The 26151-nt window shown below is 38.2% G+C and overlaps 1 protein-coding gene across 1 annotated transcript in view; it reads right to left on the bottom strand.

Annotated features, from left to right (window-relative positions):
• PRKDC (protein kinase, DNA-activated, catalytic subunit) overlaps nt 1-26151 on the bottom strand; it is a 4917417-nt gene that overhangs the window by 3704739 nt on the left and 1186527 nt on the right. Inside the window, exon 15 of the mRNA XM_044065724.1 lies at nt 17800-17919. Coding sequence (XP_043921659.1) covers nt 17800-17919 — 120 coding nt within the window. The remainder of the gene's footprint in view (nt 1-17799; nt 17920-26151) is intronic.

Here is a 26151-nt window from a genome sequence, read left to right as displayed (position 1 = left end):
GGTACAGAGAACAGAGGAGGGGGCTGAAATTCACTGGAGAATACTGGCAAAGGAACCAATGTACTGGAAGCGAATAACTAGAAAGGGAAAGGTAACAGAATGGGAAGAGGGCAAAAAGCCATCTGGACTGCAAAGTAGAGAATGTTGTCCTTAACTGGGATTGATAAAGTTTACACACAGAGAAAGGGATGGGGGAATCCTAAGTGAATGCCATGCTCTGGTAGAGGTTTTAGTTGAATCTAGAACAAAAGTTGTTAAAAGGGGGATAATTAGTAGGGAAATAAAATATTGCATGATAATCACATGAATCAATCAGAGGAGGTTAGAAAAGATTGGGAAGAGAGACTGGATAAGTAATTCTCAAGAAAACAATGTGAGGACATATCTTTAGCTCACAAGTATGCAGACAAAGTCTAGAAGAGTTTTGCTAGGGAGTATTTGCATGGGTATTTTTATACCCCAAGCAGAGTCCACAAAGAGTTCTTCCTCAGCTTGATGGCAAATGTTGGACGTGCGATAGGGAAGAAAGAGGTAACTGGGAACATATGTTTTGTGAGCGTAATGAGTTGGCACACTTTCAAAATTCCCTACAGAGTACTCTGTCAGAAATATTGGGTGAGCAAATGAGTGCAACTAATGAAGTGATTTTTTTTTTGAGCTGGGATACGGGATTTGAATTACCTACACATAATAAGGTCTTCCCAGATTTAATTCTGGTAGCTGCCAAAAAGGCAAATGCTAGAAAATGGAAATCAAAATCTAAACCAACTGTAAGTATTGAATATTGCAAAAGAGATGAAAGAACTGGAAACGGGACATTTAGGAAAGGGCAGGAGCAAATTACATAGGGAAAAAAAACAGAATTTGTGTGAAAAACACAGAATAATGTTTTGGAGGAGGAGTGAGATTTAAGGGAAGGCAGGTATTGAGCAATCTATAAAATGTTGGATTGAGGATAACTATGCAAAAAAAACATGATATATAATGTTTGTAACTAGGAACGTAAATATGTTTTTTGTTTTATATAAATGTTATGTCTGCCTACATATTAAGTGTCAATAAAGTTGTTACAAGGAAAAGGGTAGGTTTCTCCCTTATTCTGAGCTGGGGGTTATGACATTTAAATATTTGAAATGAACGTGTGTAAAAAAAATTCCACAACTGAAGTTCATTACAATAGTTGGCAACACTCAAGTGTAATAAACAAGCTATCAAAGAGAGACTATCGAAACATTTTTCACTGCTCTCACTGCACTCCTTCACCTGCTGCTTAGATGTACTACCTCTGATACTGCTGTATCATTTGGAAAGTGATTTCTCCCAGATATCACTACATCAATCTTAAAAAAAAGAATAGATGGCATTTGAGACTGTGCAATGGAGTGCTGCAACAGGAAGATGTGTTACTGTAAAACACAAGTGGAGCTTCCAAACTCTGGAGCATCGACACTCTTGGCTGCAGCCTACAGTTACCAGATAACAAGCCTTCCATATTACAAAATTGACAGCTACTAACATTGGTTCATAAAAAAAAGTTGAAAGTATGTTTACCATAAAATTCTCAGTTACAAGTAGAAATCCCTTCTCGTGAATGACTTTGTTAACCAGCAATTATTTAACGGCTTATACCACACTAACTTAAGAAAGGCTAATAAGACTAAAATACTCACAGTTGAGTTGAGAGACCTACACCACACAGATCCCAAAGACAAATTAACAAACTTGGTTCAAAGACAAAGGCAGACAAATATCTTGTTTCAGATACCAAAGTGAGAAATATTTCCATGTAGTCTTGAAAATCATGCATAGGAGACTTCCGAGTCTAAGAGACCAACAGTAACAATCAGTTCTAATTTCAGAGCAAAGCTTTCACCTTGAGAAAGAGCAAAGTGACACACTGGAAAGGAAATGCTACTGATTATGAATTAATGATAGGAAATTAAGTACTTCTGAGAAACTAATGTGCTACCAAAACAAGTTTACTGGTGTAACCTGATTTTATCAGATACAAAAGCAATTGGGGGGTGGAAAGAAGGCTCATATGACTAAGCTCTTCTACTACAAGCAGACTGTTTTAACATGCATTCTGGAAGACTATGAAAGGCAGAGAACATTAAAAGGGCATAGTCTTCCAGGCTAGTGGATCCTAATTACAAAAAGATAGATTTATACAGCAATCAAAGAAGTTTGAGAGATGTGTCCTCTTATAGGTTCATAGGCAACTATTCCAGCTGCCCTTGTGGGCCACTTTTAAGCCTAGCCAATTTCCTTTTGTGTGTTCAAAATAACCTATCCCATTTGGTTATAGTGGCCCATGGTCAATAATTACATATTAGCCCTAATGAGAATAACTGGGATCCTACTGTATATAATTTGAGGGGACCCATGCATGGGATAAAGTAATTAGGAGCGGTCTCTGTCCATTAGTAGTACGGGGGGGCAGTTCTGGGTTAGGCTTTCTGTTACACATCAATAGATCTAAGTTGTGCTTGAAAATGGAGGGGAATTAACTTGTTTTATGTGAATGGGGAGTCTGTCTCACAGCTGTGGTATCCTCTGCAAGATATACCTGTCCCTCCAAACCATTTTGATGTTGCACAGCCAAGTATTTCTGACGCCATTTGACTTGCTGATGTACAGTAAATCCATCTTTAATATGTCAGAGGATGCCTTGTATCACCTCTTAGCAATCTGAAAGATGCAGAGTACAATGACAGGACTTTTGAGTTGCTGCATGTGCCTGGACAGATACATGCCAAAGGGGACATTATATTCAGTGACTGACTTGATGAAAGCTGAGTAAGGGGGGAAGGTCAACAACATCCCTAAATCTAGACACAATCTCTTTGTTTATAAGTTGTGCAATACAGGAGGACTTTCTTATGATAGATGCATTTTGGTCAAATGTTAGGTCACTGTCCACATACATTCTCAAATCCCAAACAACTGGGTAAGCTTTTAGGGGTGTATTGTCAATAATAGTTCCCTGGGGTATATGACATCCCAAAGGATACAATAATGCATTTTGTGGCATTTAGTTTCAGTCCATGATTTTGGCACCAGTTATCCGAGACACATCTTCCTGCAGGATGGATAAGTCATTAGGTGATTCAATGACTTCTCCAAATTTGCAGTCACAAGCAATCAGTCTGCCAGAGCCGGTTGGTATTTTTTCTTCAGAAAGGTAGGTGCCAAACTTGAGAGGTCCCAGCACAGAACCCTGGGTGACCACAAAGAGACAAGTCACCAGTGGAGAGGTAACTTCCCCTGTTCTGATTACAAGTCCTATCTGTAAGCCAGTTGGCAATCCAGCACACGACATAGGGGTTTATTCCCAATTTATTTAGCTTTTCTACTATGCTTGAGTGGGGAATCATGTCAAAAGCTTTGGCCAGGTGTATACCATTTTGCTTTCATCCATTGCTTTGGTGACATTTTCAAAAAATCTACCAGGTCAAGCAAGTATGATCTGCCCTTGATGAATCCAAATTGAGGCAGATCCGATGTTTGGAGGTTCCCTATGCCCTGATTATTTCCATGAGAAGTCTTACCACACTTTATATAAGGCTGATCAGGCTTATGGGTCTGTGACTGCCCAGATCTGTGGAAGGTCCTCCCCATCTCTTCTCTTCTATTCTTTTGAGATGCGAAGCATTATAATGAATATACAACATGCTAAAATGTAATTTTAGACTCAAAATGCCTCCCTCTTTATAGAGCATAGCTTTTCATCATTGTCTAAGTACTGCATTACTAAATGTTTATCAAATCAGATTAGAAATTCTGGTACAAATGCAGCAGTACTGCAGAACAGAATACAAAGATTTAATTTGCACGTTCTTATTCAGAATGTGTAGTAACAGTGGGTCGAAGATTTTATATGATCTCCTAATCCCTTCAAAGAGGCAATCATTTGTCAGGCTTCACCTCTAGGGAGGGAAAGAGTGTGGGAATCCATCTTTGAGACAGGTACAAATATCCATTATGCCAGCAAATGTCAGGGATTTGACAAAGGAGAAAAAAATGATTACATGCGATAATTATATACATTACAATTATATTACATAACATTACAGATGATAAATAAAATCACATAACCTAATGAAGCCATATATCTACTTTACCTCTTGCAATATATCTCTGTAATTGTCAAACAAATTCTTTTCCGGGCTGAAACTGAAATATATTTATGTATTTTACTTATCCTTTGTTTACCAGGTTTGTACCACTAGGCTATGACATCTCTTCAGTGAAGAAACTAGGTGGTACTTCTACTACCAGGGGAAACCTGGACAGGCATTGGGGAACTTCCCCTAATCATTGGTTTCTGCGCAATTCTCCAAGTCCTACTGGATTGACAGCTGGGAAGAGAAGCACAGGTCACAGTACAGTAAAAGCATGTGATGTATGCAAGGAGGAGAAAGACAATGATGTTACTGGAAATATGACAGATTCTGAGATGACTTTTCAGTGAAATATTTTTGGTGAAAGTGAGTTGGAAAGAAATATATCTGGGATAACATAGGAAGCAGCAGTAGTGGAAATTACAACCCTTCAGCCAGGACAGTTGTAGGATGGAATATTACAGGCAAAGTTACAGCAAAGGGAACTTGAAGATGGGTAGGATGCTTCATGGGAAGATGTTAGGGAGCGAATTCAGCAAAACAAAAGTGAAAAATGTAATAAGAGTCATGAAGTAAACAGTGAAGCAAAAAGAACATTACCAGAAAAAAACACACGCAAGTGTGGTGGTGAAAGAAGTGGAGTAAGAATTAAGCTTAAGAATCAGAGAACAGAAAGAAAAACATGGTAAGAAAACAATCAACGTTAACATCTGTAATTGTGCCTTTAGGCATACAGGCAACAGATGAAAGAGTATTCATTTTATTAATGAATAAATTTTCTGACATTTTATGACATTTTGAAGTATTAGAAGGGATGGAAGAGTTTTCAAAGAATGTTAAAGCAAATAAAAATACTTTCCATGCAATAACCGTGTATACAGTAGAAAAAAGAAAATTAAAGAAAAAAGTGACTGTTCAATTTATGACTAATGTTGAAAAAGATTTTAGGAAAATTATTTAAAAATGTCAAAATGAACAACCCTTAAGGTTAAAACAGGGGTATGTACTAGGGGATGAGAGTATGTTGTCACTTCAAAAATGGAAAAGGTATAATTCAACCTAGTGTTATTAATGCTGAAAACTTAAGGATCTGTAATTACTGGAGTCAGACAAATTTTTTGGAGTAGGCACAAAGATATTGTAACAATCAACTCAGTAAGAGAAAAAGCATGCAATGCGAAGAAAAAGGACATACAACAAAATAAGTTGCAGAGTGCTATAAAGGTAAAAAAATGTAATGTTAGATGGACTGTGGGGAGAAGAGAGGAAATGCTTTGGTTAAAGATGTTAATAAAGGGAAAAGTGCAAGAAAAATTAAAATGTAACAAAACCGTTATTGATTACAGAAGATGAGAAATTAACAGAGGATGACAAAAAACAATGAGGAAAGGGTATTATCGATTACACTGTTAAAAAATAATGAGAAACTGGGAAGTGAAAAAAGTGAAAGAATTTAAGGTGGCAGCAGGTAAAAGGGAAAAATTGCATCGGAAGAAGATTGAGAGAGAAAAGGACAGGTGAAAATGTCTTTTAAAAGGGAACAGCTAATCTGAATGCAGTTTCCCTAAAAGTGAAAAGCATGGTGAATGCCATGAGACTTATGATTTATAAATGGTATAGTAATTTAAAACTGATATGTAGATATAAGATTTCTTATTAGAACTAAGCAAGAGCACTTTATAAAATGGAGTAGAAAATATGAAATTTGGAGGCAGAAACATGTACAAGAATAGCAATGTTATATAAACAAAAACATACAATACTAATATCAGGACATATATCAGTACTGGCTATTAGAAATAAAGGAAGGATTATAGGAATCATTGTAGTGTGTTGTTTATACAGATAAGGAAAGAAAATTTTATTTGAACAAATAACACCATATGTAATAGTCAATATGAGTATAAATCATGATTGGGGATTTTAATTGCAATGTTTAAGGAAAATGGTAACATTTCAAGAGATATAAAAATTAAATAAACTTATAAAAGTGGGAGAAATGAAAATGGGAAAGAAATTTATATAGAAGTAAGGATGGAAATAAATTATGAAATGTTTTCAGACATGTTGGAAGAAGTTAAATGGGGGGAAAATGAGAGAATATACAGATCATGAAACTATACGGGAAAGACTTGAATTAATAAAAGTGATGTTAAACAAGGTAAGGGTTTAAAAAAGTGAAATGGTGAACATAATGAAGAGGAATTTGATAGAGAACTGAAAATATTGTGGAGTGAACATATGTAGGTAAACTGGACAAAGTGGTGGGTAGAATACAAGACCAAAATGAAGAAAGTTTATGTTATTTAGATGTGAAGACTTAACAAAATAAAAGTATAGATGTTATTTAGATGTGAAGACTTAACAAAATAAAAGTATAGACATTTAACACAGGGTATATGATGGATTGAATAGAGGTGAATAATGAGAAGTATGCAGAAAGTTAATTACATGAATAAAGCAAAAAGACAATATAGAATTTAGAGAGACAACAAAATCTGGCGAATATAATAAAAGAGGAAGCATCACCCTTTTTGGTGAAGGATGTTTAGTGGCAAAACATTATAATGAAAAAAAATAGCAGAAGGGAAAATAGTGAATGATCAAAAAAAAAAAAAGATTCAACACAAAATAGTGAAATTTATTTCAAAACGGTTTTAAGGAAAAAAAAACAGGAATGAAACTCAGCATCAGGGCTAGATAGGATCAATTGTACGTTTTATAAAAGAAACTGATGAAGAACAGGAAAAAGTGTTTTAAAGGTGATGCATGAATGTAAAGAAGAGGAATTCAAAGGCGGGCATACATGTAAAGGAGCAATAAAAATGGTCTAGAAAAAAGGTAGTACCAAATGTATGCAATTGGAAACCAATTACATTAATGAATGCTGATAAAATATACATTGCAATAATTCAAATAAGAATGGAAATATTACTGGAAAGGAAGTGGATGGATGGTACATATGGAGTAAAAGGGAAAATTTAAAAAATGCTCATGATAATTAAGAAAATGTATAATACAAATGGAGAGGTAAGAATAATTACATGTAATGCAAACAAGGCAAATGACAGTATTACGAGCACACAATTACGGGATATTATGAAAGCATATGGCAGAGTGAAACAAATTAAGAAAGCATATGAAAACAGTGTGGTAGATGTTACTGTAAATGAGTGGGTAAAAATAATGAATTAAAATTCAAAGATGAGTTAGTCACTGGTACCCTTTAGGTAAAGCAGTTTTTTTCATTAATAATGAATGCAGTAATGGGACATACAAGTATAGAAATGAAAAAAGAAAAAAAAAAAAAAAAATATATATATATATATATATATATATATATATATGTGTGTGTGTGTATATATGTGTATGTGTGTATATGGATTCACTTCAGAAGACTGAAATATCACAGTCCTGAATTTGAAATAAAAATTCAAAATCCTGAATCCCAAAAGACTGAAAATATACAGAACACAAAGAATGACAATATTCCAGTACAAGGACACACAAAAACACATACAAGACAAAGGATAGCACTTTTCACCAAGTATGGGCAGGGGGGCTGCGCCCCCCACACTCCCTGCTAATTAAATACATCAACTCCAAGACTGCACTTCAGAGAAAAAAATGGCAAACATATCACACGTTTCATAACTGCCTGTTGTTACCTTAGTAATGTTCCCTTTTAACTTGCTATACTACAACACAACTCATGAAAGTGTACTGAAGTGCAATCTTGGAGTTGATATATTTAAGTAGCAGGGGGTGTTGGGGGCACAGCACCCCACATGGGGGGTGCAGGGAGGCTTGCCCCCTGCTTATATTTGGTGCAATGTAATCTGGTTTGTGTTGTCTACAGTCAGTATATGTATCCTGTGTGTTTTCAGTCTTATGGGATTCAAGATTTTGAATTTTCAGGCTTTTGGTGTTCCGGATTATGAAATTCAGGACTTTGATATTTCAGGCTTCTGAACTGAATCTGTACGTGTGTGTGTGTGTGTGTGTGTGTATATATATATATATATATATATATATATATATATATATATATATATATATCTCAGTACTGTGCATACTTTTAATATTCTGCAATAATAATGTGGTGATTATAGCAAAAACTGTACGATGAACTGTAGACAGGACAAAAAATAGGGAAAAAAATTTAAGACAGGTAGGACTGCATATTAATAGGGAGAAAAGTAAGGGGTTTGCAGACAGTTAAGACAGCAAGGTTTTAAATTTCAGTAAAACAGAATCTGAAACTGGGCTTAACATTTGGAGATTATGAAAATATGAAAAAGCAATTGAAAAGTAATTAGAAGAGATACTGGAAATAAGTAATTAAGGAAGGTATACGCTTCAAGAAAAAGTGCATTTAATAACTACTACTTTATTAGGTAAAATTAAATATCTAGGATTCGTTGTGGCATTTCCAGGGAAACTAAAAAAAATTGTTACAAATAATATTTAGTATTAAAACGGGATTCAAGGTTAAACCCAGTTAAAATGGGGAACTGTATAATGAAATAAAAAAAAAATATCCAACTGTTTTTCAAGCATCAGTATGTTTACACTGGATTTTAAAAAGTAAGAAAAGTGATTAGGAGAAGATTATAGTAAAAATTTTGGAAAGAAAATATAAAGGATTGTGTGATGTAATGAAAGTAGGCAAGTGCATTAAGAAAAAAGTGAAAGGAGAAATGCAGGAATAGGAAAGAAAATGAGAGAAGGGAAAACTGATGGAGAAAAGTTGATCAAGAAAGAAAATATAGAATGAAGAAATTATTCTAAAGTTTGTATATAGATCAATGGAAACTGTGGAAAGGGAAGTGAAGGAGGCTATTAGGCACAGAGCAAGGTACTTCCAAGATGGCGGCACACTGATCAACAATGTCAACTCTTACACTGACAAAGGGAGGCAGTGAAATTCTCATTTGGGGTAAAATTCAATTACTACCTAAAGTACACTGCCTGGATGCCAGCAAAGAAGAAATATAGAGAGGGTGAAAGAAAATCAACCAGAAAAAATAAAACACTGTCTGGGAAACCACCTACAGCTGTTCAACAAAAAGCAGGTTAAATTTCAGCTTTGGTGCAAGAGATGGTTTCCAGTAATTTAGAGGAATGAACTGGTAAAACTGCAAAAAATTAAAGTATGAAATGAAAAAAGGCTGGCAAAGTATGAAGCTTCTAAAGATGAGAAGTTTCAAAAAATAGAGTAAGAAGTTAGAGCATGCAAAGAAAACTTGAGATTTTCTGCTGTACCCAATAAACTGAAAAGAACAGGCTGTATTAATTTATGAAGTCATAAGTAAGCAACTGGACTGGTGTTCCACAGCAAGACTTGTTAACTGAAAGAGCACAAAGTGCATGCACCAAACCTGGCCATGTGAAAGCAGCCAAGACTTATATTAGTTAGGATGAAATCATACCAACACGAAAAAGATGACCCTGACAAAACTGTGTCAGAAAGGAAAAGTATTAAAATTGGAGATACCAGAGTGTTTGTGGAAAATGATTATTCACTGTTCTTCAGGTAGACAAGAAGCAAATTTATCCCAGCAATCAAAGAATTTCTAAAGGCAGATGTGAGATTCAAGCTTCGTAATCTGGTTGTTTTCAGAATATTTTTTTTCATGAAGGCTCAGACAATTTTTGATGCAAAACATGGCAAGAATAATAACTTTTATCCAATAAAAAATGAGCCAACAAACTAAAGGGGATTCTGCTCCACATCCTTCTGACAATAAAGAGCACAGAAAGACTTTGCCAATGAAACCTTTTCCATTGTTCCAAAGGAAAATGCTTGAAAAACAGAGGCGCTGACTAAACAATCAGGAGTACTTTGGAATTCATCTAGAATATGGTGTAGGGAGATGAAGACTACCATCAACACTGAAATTAGTGAACAAATGTGACACTATAAAACACCAATCATGCTCAAGAAGTAGGGCTTTTCAAGAAAAAGTGTCCAAGAAAGACTGGAATTTGAGTGACTCTGTTAATCTTGTGGATAGACTGCAAAGCATATACCCCCCCCCACTTTATGTCAACAAGTAACCAAGTAAAACAGTTTTTGTTCCTAGTATTTGTATAAAACATTTAATGATATATAAAATGATTAGTTGTGGAAATTCTTACCATAACCATATATGTCCTTTTTCATGCTGCAGTATTCTTACTGTGGGATCCTGTACCTCAGGCAACCCGAATATCCGGCTCCTATGCAAAAGCTTAAGCCTGGTTGCTACCAGGTGCGTGGGACGTCTCACTCAGGGCCATAAATCATGGGCCTTAAATGTAACATCTGCACACACAGACCTCAGAACTTCTCTGCTGCAGTTGAACACCAGATTGATCACTTCACTCCACACTCCAGAAGACGTCTTCAGATAAGTACCCTGTTAGGGGAATTTATTCTTTTGCTTGAGCTTTGGTTGCTTTTGCCCCTTATTACTTAGCTGATGTCTGCTAGAAAGGGGAAATGTAAGTGCTGCCATCAGATTCCACACAAGAAAGTGCGTGAACTTTGTTCTGCTTGGGCCAAGACCACAACCATACCACCTGTAGCATTTGCCAGTCATTCAAACCTAAAACTCTTTGCAGTTGTCTGGCAGCCCTAAAACTTTATCTCAAAAACCAGAGACTGAGGTGTTTAGCCCTAGGTATGGAACCAGAGTCGGACATCGAGGCAGAGCCTCCTAAAAAGAAGGGTTGTTGTAAAACGTAGGAAGTTTATGACAAGAAAAATAACCAGAGATCCTATAGAGGTATTAGAGATATTTTGGAAATTTTATGAAAATTTGTATAATGAAGGAGGAATGGAGAAAGCAAGAAAAAGCACAAATGGAAATATTTATGTAAGACTTAATTATGTCAAGTTTAAAAGAAAATAAAGCTCATCAACTAATAGTGAACATAAAAGGAGATGAGAAAAACAGTGATGCACAATCCACTGGCAGGGAAGTCTCCAGCAACAGATGCCATTCCTGTGGAAGTTTAGAAGTTAGGAAGGAAGAAAGGGACAAAGGCCTGCAAGATTTTGTTTAATAGTATTTTACAAGGAAGGGAAGCACCAGCATCTTGTAAGAAAGCTGTGGCAGCTGTATTTTCCAAAGTGGCTAAAGATACATCAGATCCAGCTTCACACAGACCCACAATTTACAGAGATATTGCAGGATATCAGAAACTTGTGAGTTGGTCCAGACTGTTTGTGGTACCAGCAGGAAACCACTTTCCAGTTAACTGCAAGATTTTCTAGTAGTGGGTCTCGTGGCCACTTGTAAGGCTTGAACAACCTCTTTAAAGATGCATCTTTGAGGAATTAAAATCCTATCATCCACAGGGTTAAGCTGAGAGATGGAAGATTTGGCTGAAGCACCAATCTTTTTGAGTTACCAGGTCCAGTTGAGAAAAACGACGTCATTTCCTTATGTCAGGTGAAATGGGGAAAAAACAATGCTGCCTTGGCCAAAATTATGCTATTAAAAGGAGTTTGGGTGCTTCCTTTTGTGCCCCAAGAAGATTTTTTTTTGGAAAAAAATGCAGAGAAGGAAAAACATAAGAACTTCACTCTCCACTGGAAGGAAAAGGCATCTGTACTCCAGGTTGTGGGGCAAGAGTCTCTAGTGCAGAGCTGGGAAAGCTGTGGTTGGCTGGTGTCACAGAGGTCTATCTGAGGGCTGCCCTACTGAAAAGTGATCATATGGAAAACCTCAAGGGGGGGGGGTCTTCCACAAAACAGCTTAGGAAGTCGGCTAGCACACTGCCCTGAGAAGGGATGAATGTGACTGTGTGCATGATGTTCACTTGGGTTGCTAAATTCCATGTCTCCTGTGCTACCCTGCACAGTTGGTAGAACCTGGTGCCTCCCTATGCACCACATGACTGTGTTGTCTGTTCACACTAGGTGTTTCCAGGTTTCCAGAGGTGGGTGAAAATCTGCAGAGATTGATATGTTCCTTCAGGAACTGAGGTTGCCACCTTGTAAACTTGGTGTATCCTTATCCATGCCCAAGACTCATCCAAACTGCCAGTGTAAACCTGTAGAAAAGAATATGGTAATGTAATTGACAGTCCTGGGTTGAGGATGAACTGTCACTTCCAAAGCAGCTTCTTTATGAGACAACGAAGGAGGAGAATCAGGTCCAAGGAGTGACAGTGCTGAGGTCACACAGATTTCAGGTACCACTGGATTTTCCTCATGTGAAGAATAATGATGGTAGCTGCCATGAATCTCAAAGTCCCTAGCATCTTCCGTGCTGCAAAATGGGATACAGAGAAGAACGTTTACGGGGAAAAATGGACAGACAACTTTCAACTAGGGGAGGAAGGTACACATTTCCTTTATGTCCAGTGTGCAGCCTAGTAAAACCAGATCTTGTGTAGGAACAATGTGGGACTTTTTGTAGTTTACAGTGAAACCAAGACCTGTCAGAAGTTGGAGGGTGAAGTGTAGATGCTAAAGAAGAATTAATGGAGAGAGCATGGATCCGTAGATCTTTCAGGTAGGGGAAAATCTGGATTCCCCAAATAAAACAGAAAGCTACTAAGTTCCAAGTTCTTGGACAGTTTCCATTATGCTGAAGAGATTTTTATTACTAGCTATTTTATTTTACCTACCTTTTACTCTGAGTGAACAAGTTCTTTACAGACATTTTCTCAGTAGTTAGGGGGTTAGCTTAATAGTTAAGGTGTTTACCACAAACAATACCAGGTTAGATTTTCACCTTTAAGGGAAACTGGCTATGCTTAAAATGGCCCAGAAGAGGAGCAAGTCTAGTATTTACCCATGACCCAGACCACAAGGGCAAGGGTAGATGCAACAGATACAAACAGTTTAGCATACCAATTAAGCAGCATGTTTTGGGGAAGAAACCAGAGAAGCAAGGAAAAAACCTATGCAAATGCATATGGAAATCAAGTAAAACTCCACAAATGCAAAGACTGGAGGGGTAAGGAGTGACCATACACTTTGGAGCCCTGAAGCAGAGATCTTAAGAAAATCCTGGTGCTGTCTAAAGTACGAGTGAGTAAAGGTACAATAAGGATCATTACTAGTCATGAGATAGGCAGCATGCAGGCCAAGTGGATTTACTTTTTAGCATAATAGGAAGCATCTGACAGCAGAAGCTAAGCCAAAATATATCAATTTCACAGAGAACGGCCTTGAAGTCTAATACCTGAACACTCAATTCTTTACTTGCATATGTGAACTTCACAAAGGAGAAAAACCCTAAAACCTGGTCTTGATCCTTTACTAGTACCTGTTCATGTTAAAACTGCTGTTTTAGTGGCTTTGGTTACTTCCATGTTACTATTTAACTGCACTCCCTTTCTGGAGTTGGATTCCATGGTGGTGAAGTAGATATCTACTTTCATTTTTGTAGTACCAGTTCGTCTCACACCACCCATCTCTAAATTGGTGACCATGATCACTTTTGTCAAGTCATGCTCCCTATTCTGCTCAGTTCCCAACTCTTCGCCTGCCAGATGGCACATAGCAAAAAAATGCATTGAGCATTAAGTAATGGCATCAGAAAAAGATTCTGCCAAGTTACTCAGAATGATGGTTGCAGCAAAGAAGTGTGGAGGTTCAAAGAAAGAAAGAAAAAAGCCAAATCCCCTGCTGGTCTTGGTTAAATGACTACTACAGAAGGACAGAGGCATAAGTCAAGACTATTCTTTCAAGTAACAAATGCATGCATTCCCTACTGTGACTGACAGGATACCCAGACGGTTATACTTGGATATACAGATTGAGAAAGTGATGCCAGTGACAGCTTTTAACCCAGATACAGGAGATGTGGACAGGGCCAGGCAAAGAATGGCTTTTCCTGAATGGGGTGCTAAGATTATTTTGTTTCACATGAAGATGTGCAACTAAAGAAGGCAATCCTCTTTGCTGGAGGCATTTTGGATTGTTTCCCAAATAAGGCAATTCTAACAGAACTCTAATAATGTCCAAAAGAATTATTAATCTTCAAAGCCCTACAACTGTTTTTGTATTTACAACACTGTTTGCAATATATGGTGAATGCAGAGCAGTGAGCAAAATACAGTCATTTAGAGATATTTCTAACTTGCTCCAATTCAAATCCATTTAAGTTAATGATTCATAAAATGCTGACCTGACCACAATTAATTTTCTTCCTATTACACAACTTAATTTTCATCTGAGTATGTATTCTACTGATTACATTCAAGCAGCACTATACAGTCTTAAAAATACATTAACATTTTCTTATTTTCCTAGATTAAAGTTACAAAACACCCAATGTGACATTAGATCATCAAAAGCAATGGATCATATGAACAGTTTTAATGCCAAACTACCTTCAGACCACCAAGTGGAGAACTTCACCTGAAATTCTTCTAATGTTATTTCACCTGCTTCTTTACCTGGAATCTGCCCTGAACTGTGAATGGACCCTCTATGTTAAGGATTACCTCCTTACCTTACTACCTTCCAATATAAAAGGAATAGAGGGAAAAATGAGCAACATGAAAAGTGCACTTCCTATAAGCTAGTGGAAATCCAAGATGGCTACTTACTTTTGGGAGTAGAAGTGAGGTTTGCTGCCCTGATGATTCAACTACCCTAAAAAATCATGAATTGCAGTAGGTGATAAATGGCTTTCAAGTGTTTACTGGGGTAAGGATTAGCAGGTAATCTTTCGGTAGAATGAATAGCAAGCTCTTTACTCAAATGGGAAGTGGTGAAAAGTTAGAATGATTAGAAGAAGCCATTTAAAACTTGCCCTCTAAATCTCACTAAGCAGGACTTGACTACTAAAAATTTAAATAGGATTGCACAGCTCAGCAGCAAATGTATTTTGACTACAAGACACCTAGAACAACCAAAGTTTCATCTGCCCTACTTAAATGGGCTCTAACAGGCTCCAGAGTACCCTACTTTGACTACCAATAAAACATTATGTACTTAATATGATTAGTCTGACAGACTGCCATTTAGTCATGTCAAATGCATTTATGCAATGGAAATAACACCTGATGGCAACATTTTTAACAGATCTGTGTTCAGGGATTACAATAAGGAACTATCATTCAGAATTTCTGATCAGTGTAACTGCAGAGAAAAACTTGGTCTCACCTGTTTTATAAAAACTCTATAGCCTGAACATGTGCCAGAGCATTTAGTTTGGTGTTTACAGTGGACAGTAACAGTGTAAGGAAAATTCTGACTGAGTATTGTGAGATTGAGCCTAGGAATAATGACCAACAAAAAGAGTGGAAGACAAGCCCACATTTGTCTCTAAGAAAGGTTTTAATTTAAAGATAGACTTGAAAAGGACACCTTTAATAAGGCCCCTCATTTAACTAATAAAGCCAAGGCTAAGTATAGCTATGGTGGATGTAGTGTTTGCCACTACACAAATTGTGGGCCAGTTTTGCATTTGCATCAAGGAAATACATAAGGAGCCAGGATGCACTATACCAGCAATTCCATAAGAGTGGGGTAATATGAGTACATGTTTGACATGTGAAAGCTACTACGTGGTTAAGATCATGACATGCTCTCAGATTATTTGTGAACATAATTACACTGTTTGCACAAATGTTAACAGAGCTTTAAGCAAACATAGCAGTGTGTGCTGGCCTCTCTACAATTGCCTCTGCTATGGGAAAAGTATTACCAGATTTAAGACTCATGATTTTTAATACACATCTTCAATTAAGGGAGATGCACTGGTAGGCAGTACTATTAGTTGAACATTCCACTGGGTTAAATTAAGTCATTAACTTCAAATGCTGTCTGAAGACAAGAGCTATTATGTAGAAGGATGTTTTTACAGTACCATTTGTCTTTAAGTGTACTCAACAAACTCTATGAACAGCTTAATATTTTATAAATAAGTACATTACTGAACTAGTTATGCTTTCATTAGAATATGGCACACACGGTTTATTACATTTTGTAGGTAACCTTATCAGGTAATATAGCAGAGTGGTATGGAAAACATTCACTATAATAGTGGTGTGTGTTAACTATTCAGTTTAGCTTTTTACTAAAATATTAAGTTTACTGGTATATTTTATACTGGCGAAAAATAACATTGTGAATTAATGTAATCAACACGTGACTCATGCAAAGTGTTTATTACAGCATTCCTGTTTATGCAGATTGTCCTAATGAAGTCTTAAAAACACTAAGCTTTTCAGTTTTGGCAGTTGTATCCATTTTTACACTGTTTTTTCTTCTTGCTTTTGTGTGTACTGTTAGCAGGTAGTTTTTATTTTGGTTAGAAATCCATCTCTAACATTTTATTATGACGTGAACTGCTAAAGGTATAAATTGCAGAAAAGATAAAGTTTGACTGGAATCACGAATCATGTATTTGACAGGGCATTAAATATTCCACAACAAAATCAGACTCATAATAAAAAAAGGAGGTATGATATCTCTTCAGCTCCTCAGGTAGCAAACCATTTACATTCAGGAACACAGGTAGCCCTGACAGGGTAGCACAACACTTAGCACTGATGCCTCACAGTGCTTGGTTCTCCACTTTGATTCTCAGTTAGGGTACCTTTTTTACTAAGTTTGCATAATCTTTTTGTACCCATGTAGGTTTTCACTGGGTGTTCCAATTTCCTCCTACATCTGAGAGATGTGATGCAGGTGAACTGTTTGTCCTCCAAAATGTCCACAGATGTGTGGCACAAGAGAGACAGGAAGAGTGAATGTGTGTGCGTGTGTGTGTGTGTGTGTGTGTGTGTGTGTGTGTGTTTGGGTGTGTGTGTGTTTGGGTGTGTGTGTGTATGTGTGTGCAACATACTGGCATCATGTTAAAAATATGTTTCTCTTCCTTGTTTACATGACAATAATTTACATTAGCTGGCTACATGACTCAAATGTATAAAGTCCTCACTGTGACCCAGATGACTACTGATCAATTAATGGCACAAACAATGCAGCAGTTGGCTAGGAAGACTGGGAGTGAGACACTAACGCCAGCTTGCAAAGCTCCTGGAAGAAGGTAGACAGAATGGCTCACTGGATGACTGACACCTAATGGACGTGGCTGCAGCAGCTGGAGACATGCACGTCCACCAGGATGGATGTTCAGTCAAAAGCCACAACTTAATGAATAAATGAAAGAGTGCATGGGTCATTGTGGAATTCCATTTCTGTCAGTCATGACCATATGGGATCTTACTGCATCGGGGGTTGGGGCAGGGAATCATCCACCTCATGTGGCAGCCTCTGTAACAGATCCTGAGGCCCAGCAATGGTCATCAAATAGTACATGTGCTGGGTGTATACCTGTAGTGTACATCAGGGATCCCCTCACACAGTAACGTTGGATTCAATAGTCAATGTAACAGGGAGCAAATGGGAAAGAGACCCAATACAGGTGGTGATAGTTTGCAGACAAGTGGGGAAAACAGCACCTGCATAATCTCCAATATTTGCTTAAATCAGATAATGCAAATAATTTTATAAATGCCAAGAGTATACTCTAACAGTGGTCAAAGCATCTTCCACTGCATGACCTAACTGTACAAAATTAGTTCCTTAGATAAATTTTAATGGAAAAATGACAGTTAATAAAAATCACTACCCAACTTTACAGATAAAGCTGATCAACTTGAAGCAGTTAGGGAAAAAATAAACATTTTATTTGATATCACATATTCATAGTATACTAACCTGCAGGGCAGGAACATAGGCCTTAACATCAAGAGCAACAATGTCATTTGGCAGACACAGTATAAACGTCAAGCAGGATGCCAAAAGCTCATCTTTGTACTGCTTCATTCTCATTGACACCTAAAACACATGAAAAAGAGTAACATGGCTGCCCACATTTTACAAATTATACAATTCACGTTTAGATTTTACATTCATCAGATCAGCTTTCTTAGAAAGCAATGGCCAAAAAGTATAAACATACACAATACCTAACAGGAAAGTAATAACTGTGGGGGGTGCTAAACATAACAGCAGATGGCTACAGCATTCCTTACTTCACACTTCAGTGAAAATAACTGGGTCACAGTCTCAAGAACAGCCCACATTTGCTGTGCAATGAATGAAATCCTAAAGTGGCAGGAAGAGACCGCCCCCATCAGGTTAAAATACTTTAACTCCAACCATGGCCCACTCCAGCTTCATGTATCATGGGTCAGTCTCAGTCACTTACCTCAGCTAGCAGCAGTAAATGAAGGAGCGTCCCTATCCTAACTCGTCTCCAGTCAAACCTTCTCTCCAAACTAGAACAAGCTTCCAATAACAGTCAAATTCACCAGTAACCACCATTATAAATCCCATCATCGCTTTGCCCTGAAACAGCTTCAATGGCTAGAATTCTCCCAGCTTTTACTACTTGCCCAGCTGCAGCTCACACACTCCCCACTCAAACTGCTAGCCTGCCCATCACTCTCTACCTTAGTATCCCCTTATACCCCAACCCTGTCTCTTCGTAGTTCTGATCAGCACCTTCTACATATCTATAAACCCAACAAAACTTACGGTACACTGCTCTATAAACATTGTGTCCCTTGCATGGAATAGCCTACCACTTCACATTCGTAGCATGACTAGTTCCAGCTGCTTTAAAACTGAAGTCAAGCACTACTTTCTGAACTCAGCCTGTCCTTGCCTAAATCCTCCATAATCTGCATTTTCCTTTCTTTTTCATTTCACTACCTGTCTTCATCTAATAATTTAATGACTAATCTGCTCACTAAACAATACTACATTATTCTACTTGAGTAAGAGGTCATTATTGTAAAAACTTAAATGTACTAGTTGTATTTGCTTTATTACAGTTATTCATTTCACCTGATTGCTGAATATGTATTCTTTGTTTATGTTGTATTGCTGCACTGTTTTTCTTGGGTTTTGTATATTGCCTATGTTATCTTTTTAAGTTTGTATTGCTGGAGCTTTTCTCCTCAGGTCTCCACTAATAATGGGCCATAGGCTCAGATGGACTAACCTGGTTAACAAATTTCAAATAAAGTAAAGGGATTGAGGGAGGCAAAGCCCCATATTGTCATGGATGGAAAAAGGGAGCTTGCTTGGTCCTCCCTCACAAAATACTTCTGATGATGTACTGTGTGTGTTCTGCATTAAATGCACTATTCCTTGAATATATTTGTTTCGATCATTCTGAACCCATTAGTGGGTTTTAAGCCACTGCATCTGAACAGCTGCATTCACAGCTTGTGTGCTACAGCTGCATACTGTATACCATGTAGATATACTATTGCATAGCCTGAAATTTGAATGATAAAGCTGGCCTACAAATGTTCCAGAACAGCCTGAAACATCTTTGCTGAAGGACTTGCAAGATGGTTGCACACTGAGTAACAGTTTAATTCCAGCTCTCCCAGTGTGAAAACAAACTCAGAAAACAAAGGGAGTGGATTTGTATTTCTGATTAAATTTCTGTAACTGGCTAGTAAGTGCACTGCTTGGATGCCACGAAAAAAATAAATACATAAGACCTGAAAGAAAATCAGCTACAAAAGGTGAGGGAAAAGCACAGACTCTCAAGAGTACTACAACTGTTCAGCAAAAAGCACAGCAAGCTCCAGACATGATTCCAGTAACCTAGAGGAAAATATAAAACAACCACACACAGACCTAATTAAAATAAACAAAACACAGCATATAACACCTCAAATAAAAGGCTGGAAAAAAATGGAAAAAGCTTTAAACAGATATTCAGGTGAAGTGATAAAGCTGCAAAAATCAGAGGCTGAAATAAAGAAAAGGCTAGCTGAATATGAGACTGCTCAAGAAGAGATGTTTCAAAGAAAAGATAGAATTAGAGGGCAGAGCACATAGGGAAAACCTGAGATTTTCCACTGTACCAGAGAAGCTGGAATGAATAGACTTAATTTTTGAAAGCACAAATGAGCAACTTGACTGGTATTCCACAGCAGGAGTTGTTAATTGAAAGGGCACATTGTGTGTATGCTCCAAACCTGGCTATGAGAAAATAACCTAGACCTTTAATAGTAAAACATGTAATTCCATCAGCAGGAGGAGTTGATTCTGACAAAACTGTGGCAGAAGGACAAAGTACTAAAAGTGGGAAAAGGCAAAGTGTACGTGGAGAATGATTACTCAATCTACATCAGGCAGAAGAGGAGTAAATGTATTCCATTATTCAGGGAATGTCGAGAAGCAAGTGTGAGATTTCAAACTGCTGTACCCAGCTGTCTAAAATATTCTTTCCTGGTGGGACAGAATTATTTTTTGATGCAATACATGTGGAGGAGGAAATAAGACTTTGCCCAACAGAAAGTGAGCTATGAAACAGGAGATTATTATCAGAAGAACAAGAAGCAGAAAGACCACAGAGAGACTGCCACCGAAACCTTTTAAAATTTTTCAATGGAAAGTGCTTGAGAGAAGGAAAAAAAACACAAGTGTGGACTAGAAGAATCAGGAGTACATGGAAATGAAACAGAAATAGCATTTGGGAGATGAAGAATAGGAATAAAACCAGTAACTTGAAAATTGACAAATGTGAGATTACAATACAATAATTATATTTGTGAAACATGGCAGAACAAGAAACTCTGGAAATACTGGACTTTGACAAACTCTACGGGACTCTAAAGCATATGCCCTACTTCATGTCATTAATGTTCAGAAAAATACTTCACTGATAGAAAGTGGAGGGAGAAAGTTAATTAAGTAAACCAAAATTTTTTCTTAACAGTAATTTTTTTTATACTGCAAGATTTTCTTTGCATGCTATATAGTAACGTTTTCTCAGTTATCTTTAAGTGTAATGGTAATAATAATATAAGCAGGTGCTCCTGTTTTTCTTTCTCCCGTTTCTCTTTCTCCTTGTTCAGTTTTGTCTTGAGTGATTTTCTAGTCAGGCATTTGGGTACAGTGACAAGTGTCCCCCGACTGCCTCCAGAGATGGACAGGCAGGCCTCCTTTCAGGAACGTTGAAAGGGCCTACCAGAAAATGTATCTGTCACCCTGATTCTGTGGACCCCCTCTGTTGCGAGGTCAGCGTCTTTCATTGCCACTTCCCCCTCTGCTCTTGGGAGAAGTGTCAACACGTGTGACAGAAAAACCTTTTTGGGACTTGTGGAACCATATTTTTCCACCTCTCTGACCTTTGGGATAAGGTCTAGTGGGAAAAGAAAAATGGACTCCTACTGCAGACAAGGTTTTCCCTTGTTCATAACTGGTCAAGGTCTCTTTTACCTTAGGCCCGAAAAGAGACGAGTCATCAAAAGCGGCATTGGTGAAGGAAGACTTGAAGGGTTCAGCAAAGTTGCATAAACGCATCCAGGAGTGACTCCTTATGAATATTTCTGCACCTGCAGCCTTACTCGCTGCATTGGCAGGATACGAGATCAGTCGCATGGAGGAGCGGACCACAGAGTTGTGGGTTGAGAGCTGAGAGGAAACCTCATCAGTAATCCCCAAATCTACATTACCCTGAAGAGCATCTCCAAGCTCTTTTAGGAAATCTTTTTGAAGTCTCGTGAAGTGAGTCAGATAATTCAGCGACTGCAGTGTAAAGGCCACTGAAGAAAAGGTATGCTTTCCATATCGGTCCATAGTCCAGGACTCCTTGTTCGGAGGAAAGACAGAAGAGGAGTTTTCTGACTACTTCTTAGTGGCTGCCGCCACCACTATCGCCTCTACAGGAGCTGTAAAGAACTTACTGGGCATCCTCGGAACAGGTTCCATTGTATCTGGAGAAGTCCAAGCCTTACGGGATATCACATTCATTAGTTGGGTCATAGGGGGAGACACCCAGGAGGTGGAAGGGAGAGACCCAAAAGCCTTCATCCTCTGAAGGATTGATGGACTTCCAGCCACCCCTCTGTTTAATGATCTCAAGCATGTCAGCAAAGGAGACATCGTGAGAGGGGGACCTTGGGACCCTTCAGACTCATCCAGGTCAGTATCTGAAGTGAGACTCAGGGGAGTCTATGTGCTTCCTCTTGCATAATCTCTTTAGAGGGACTTCCTCAGAGGGGTACTCTGGTGAAGTTTCAGAAGAGATAATGCTGCCTGAAGGGGCTTCCTAGGGTTCTGGGTCTCTACGGTTGGGGGGGGTGATGAAACCAACCCAGGCTCCTGGGAGGAAAGAGAACTTGGGCCAGAGACTGGAGCTGTCTGAGGAGCCAGTACTCTCTCCATCAGCTCAAAAGCACCCTCACCCCGCTCCAAAGGGGTCCTGTGCTCCGAAGAGGCCAAGGACTGGCTCCAATGCAGAGCAGGTAGCCCCGAAGCCTTTGTAGGGGCAGAGCTCAACCTAGCCGAAGCGTTGAGGGGTAGAGTCAGATCGGAAAACTGTCTGTACCAACTCCCCTCCCCTGGTCCGACTGGCGAGCATCGGCTCCTAGACTCCTCGACATCCAAAGAAAGCAAGGAAGCCAGAGGAGATGTCGGAGCTGACGAGTCCAAAGCGGGTCTCTGTTCAGACGCCTCCAATACTACTGGACCCATGGATCTCTGGCTCCGAAAACTCCAGGGTGATCGGAAGAGGAATAGAGGTTGAATGAGTTAGTCGGGATGGCTCAATTCCTTTGGGTCCGGAGACGATAACATTTTTTGCCAGCACTGGTGTTCGGAGCAGTCTTTTCCCCACCCGCTCCACATCGTCATCAGATAAACTCCTGGAGGAAGAGGAGGAAACTGAAGATCTTGCCCTTTCCAATATGGGTGAACTCAACATAGGAGTAACTGGCTCCAATATTGGAGACAGTATTTTTGCCATTAACTCAACCAGCTTCGAGACACAGATGGAGCCGAAGAGGGAAGTTTTGATTTATTGGAGCTGAGAACCCTTGGCTCTGAAGCAACAACTTTTCTGAATGGTTCCGATGCTGGAACTGAAACAGCAGGCCGCTTATGGCTTTTTTCACATCTTGAAGAGGATGATGGAGATTTGGTGATCTGGGATTCCTCAAGAGCTTCAGTAAATGGAACAGTCAGCAAGTCCCTGACGATGAGTTTATTTTTGGGCTCGAGCAAGACCCTTGCACTTAAGCCATGGCAAACAGTATACAGGGATCTTGCAGGTGGAGAGCTCCAAGGCAATATACGCAGTTAGTGTGACCGCCTGTGCCTGACATCTTCTGACTACAGCGGTCACACTTCTTAATGCCAGACTGTCTGGTTTCCTTATCTTTCTGTTCTTTAGACATAGTCTACTTTGCAGTCTACAACAATTAAACTTTAACAAGATAGGCACACACAGAACAACAAGTAAAACCTAAGAAAATAAACTCTGCAACTAAAAATATAGTCACAATGTACTGCACTATGCTATCAAAAAGCCAGTAAACTATCGACTGAATCAAACAGAAACAAGGCACACTGCACTAAGTAAAGAGAAAATACTTTCCTTTTTTTTTTGCAATGAGTTGAGAAAATCCTCTAACTTAAATTGAATTTCTCAGAGAAAGGGAAAACACACGCAGGGAAGAGGAGCGACATTCTAATTTAAACAGGCCGCAGAGAACACACGCAGGGAAGGGGAACAACCTTTTAATTTAAACAGGCTACAGAGAACACACCGGGAAGGGGAACGACCTTCTAATTTAAACAGGCCACAGAGAGCCCTCTAACTTAAACAAAGGTCTCTCAGGATACCGCAAGGCCAAGAAGAAAATGGGGGAAACAAACTGCTAACTAAGACAATAAAAACTACTAGAAACTAATCGCACACAAGAGGAAGGTTAAGGAATTATTATTAGCCAAAAACACTAATAAGAATGTCAACAACAATGAAAAAATACTACTTGGCCAACAAGCCAGCAGAAACACCTCTCGATTGCTGGAGTGGCAAACAAGATTAGAGTATTCTTCCCATTGCATCATGGGATAGGGGATAGCCTTGAGCCTGTGAAAGCCCTCAAGCTTTTGTAGTAGGCAGAGTCAGAACTGATGCTCGGTTCCAAACCAAACCAGCAAGAATTAAGGCAAGACAGGAGAACATAACATCCTTTCTTTTAGTTTAACCCAAGTCTGAGTGTGGCCGTCAGTTTGGGACACTTGTTCATATCAGGAAGGTAAAACGTCAGTATCTGAAAATGTACATAAATTGTGTGTTAGTGTTAAGTTAATCGGTTTTAGGGCGGTACTAGGGTGTGTGTGTGTTTTTTTGTTTGAGAGCTTTCAATAAAACAAAAAGTTTTGCAACATGCAACACAGGCTCGAATGGATATGACAAGAAACAACTGTATAAAAGATCAACCTGCCTGTGCATGCATGTAACACAAAAGGTAGAACTAGACACAAAAAAGCAGTTACACACAAAAGGTGAGAATAACTTTTTGACATAATGATGCTTTCTTTAATGTCTTTAAATGCCAATGGTCTCACAGATAACTACAAAAAGAAAGAGTACTGAACTATATTAAAAAATGTAGAGTGCAAACAGCAACGCACCCAATAACAATTTCAAATCATGCATCAATAACTAAAATAAAAACACAGGGTATTAAAAATGAAACTCTGATGCTTTCTCACCTATCTGTTGAAAAGACAGGAATTTAAGGAATGGTAGTGGAAATTATTCAGGAGCTATTAGAGAAGATTAACATTTCTTCTGAAAATGTAGCTAGGGTGTAGGATAAAATTAAAATAGGGTGGAAATAAAAGAAAGGGAGATATGGTTAATAAGCAACAAGAATTAAGAGACTAAAGTATTGCACAATAGGGGGAATCTCACAGAAGAAGAGGAGGAGCAACTGTAGAATGCTAAACAGAAAATAATACTAATATTTATTAATACTAATAATCAATACTATGCATGAGTTTAGAAAGACTGCTGTTAAGCAACTTGTTTTTTGACGACTCTAGAGCACAAAAACTTTTAGCACAATGACTCAGGCAACAGAAAGTAGAAAGGGCTGTCGACAAACTTAGGCAGCTTGTAACAAGAAAGATAACAAGAAATTCTGTAGTGGTACTAGAAATATTTCAGAAATTTTGTAAGTCTGTATAAAGCAGAGAAATATAAAAATCAAGAAAAGGTATAAATGGAAATTTTATGAAAGAATTAAATATGCCAAGGTTACAGGCAGATGAGGCTCAATTACTAACAGTTAGGATAAGAAGAGAGGAGATAAAAATGATGTATAACCAATCTACAGGAAAGTCCCCAGGAATAGCTGGTACTCCAGTGGAAGTTTGGAAGCTGGGAGGGTAAAAAACTGAAAGATCTGGGAGGTTTTTAACAGTATTTTAAGAGAAGTAGTACCAACATCCTGGAAGAAAGCGGTGACGGCTGTAATAACTAGAGAAAGACCCATCAGATCCAGCTTCATAAAGGCCCATTTCAATCCTAAAACATGATTAAAAAGTGTGCATGTCTATAATGGATAAAAGAATGGCAAATGTGATGCCAAAACTGATAGATATGTGTCAATGTGGTTTTGTGGAGGGGAAGCAAACATTTGACAACATTAACCGAACACTGATAATCCAGAGGGAAGAAGAATTTAAGAAAATAACCATGGTTATTGGTGGGTTTTGATGCAGAGTAAACATTTCAGAGTAATCTGGGGCTTTAAGAGCAGTGCATTCCCTGATAAAATTATAAGGCTGATTAAGAGGCTATATGAAATATTGGAGGTGAAAACTGAAGGGGTGGATTCCTCTATGACAATTTCTGCTTGAACAGAGGAACCAAGTAGGGGTGCCCTCTTTCCTCTAATTGCATTGTATTTAGAACCACCGGCAAAGAAAATAAGGGACTCAGAAATTCAAGGATATAACTGGTATGGTAGTCAAGAAGAGCTAACTCTATTTACAGATGATATTATTTTATACCTGATAAAACCAGAAAAGGACATGTCAGTGTTGTAAAACATTCTGAGCCAGTTTCAGATCTTTTCAGGATACAAAATTAATGAAGTTAAAACAAAGGCAATAGTTGTAAATTATGTACCCGCACACAAACTGGTTCAACAATATCCATATTTATGAGAACATGATAAAATGAAGGACTTAGGAGTATGGATTAAAAATGATTCTGGTGTGGCAGCTAAGGATATGTGGGAG

Source organism: Protopterus annectens, chromosome 3.part0 (genome assembly GCF_019279795.1).
Source record: "Protopterus annectens isolate FY-2018-M chromosome 3.part0, PAN1.0, whole genome shotgun sequence".
NCBI lineage: Eukaryota > Metazoa > Chordata > Ceratodontiformes > Protopteridae > Protopterus > Protopterus annectens.
Note: the sequence above shows the minus strand (reverse complement) of the source record. Positions and strands in the feature narration are given on the sequence as shown.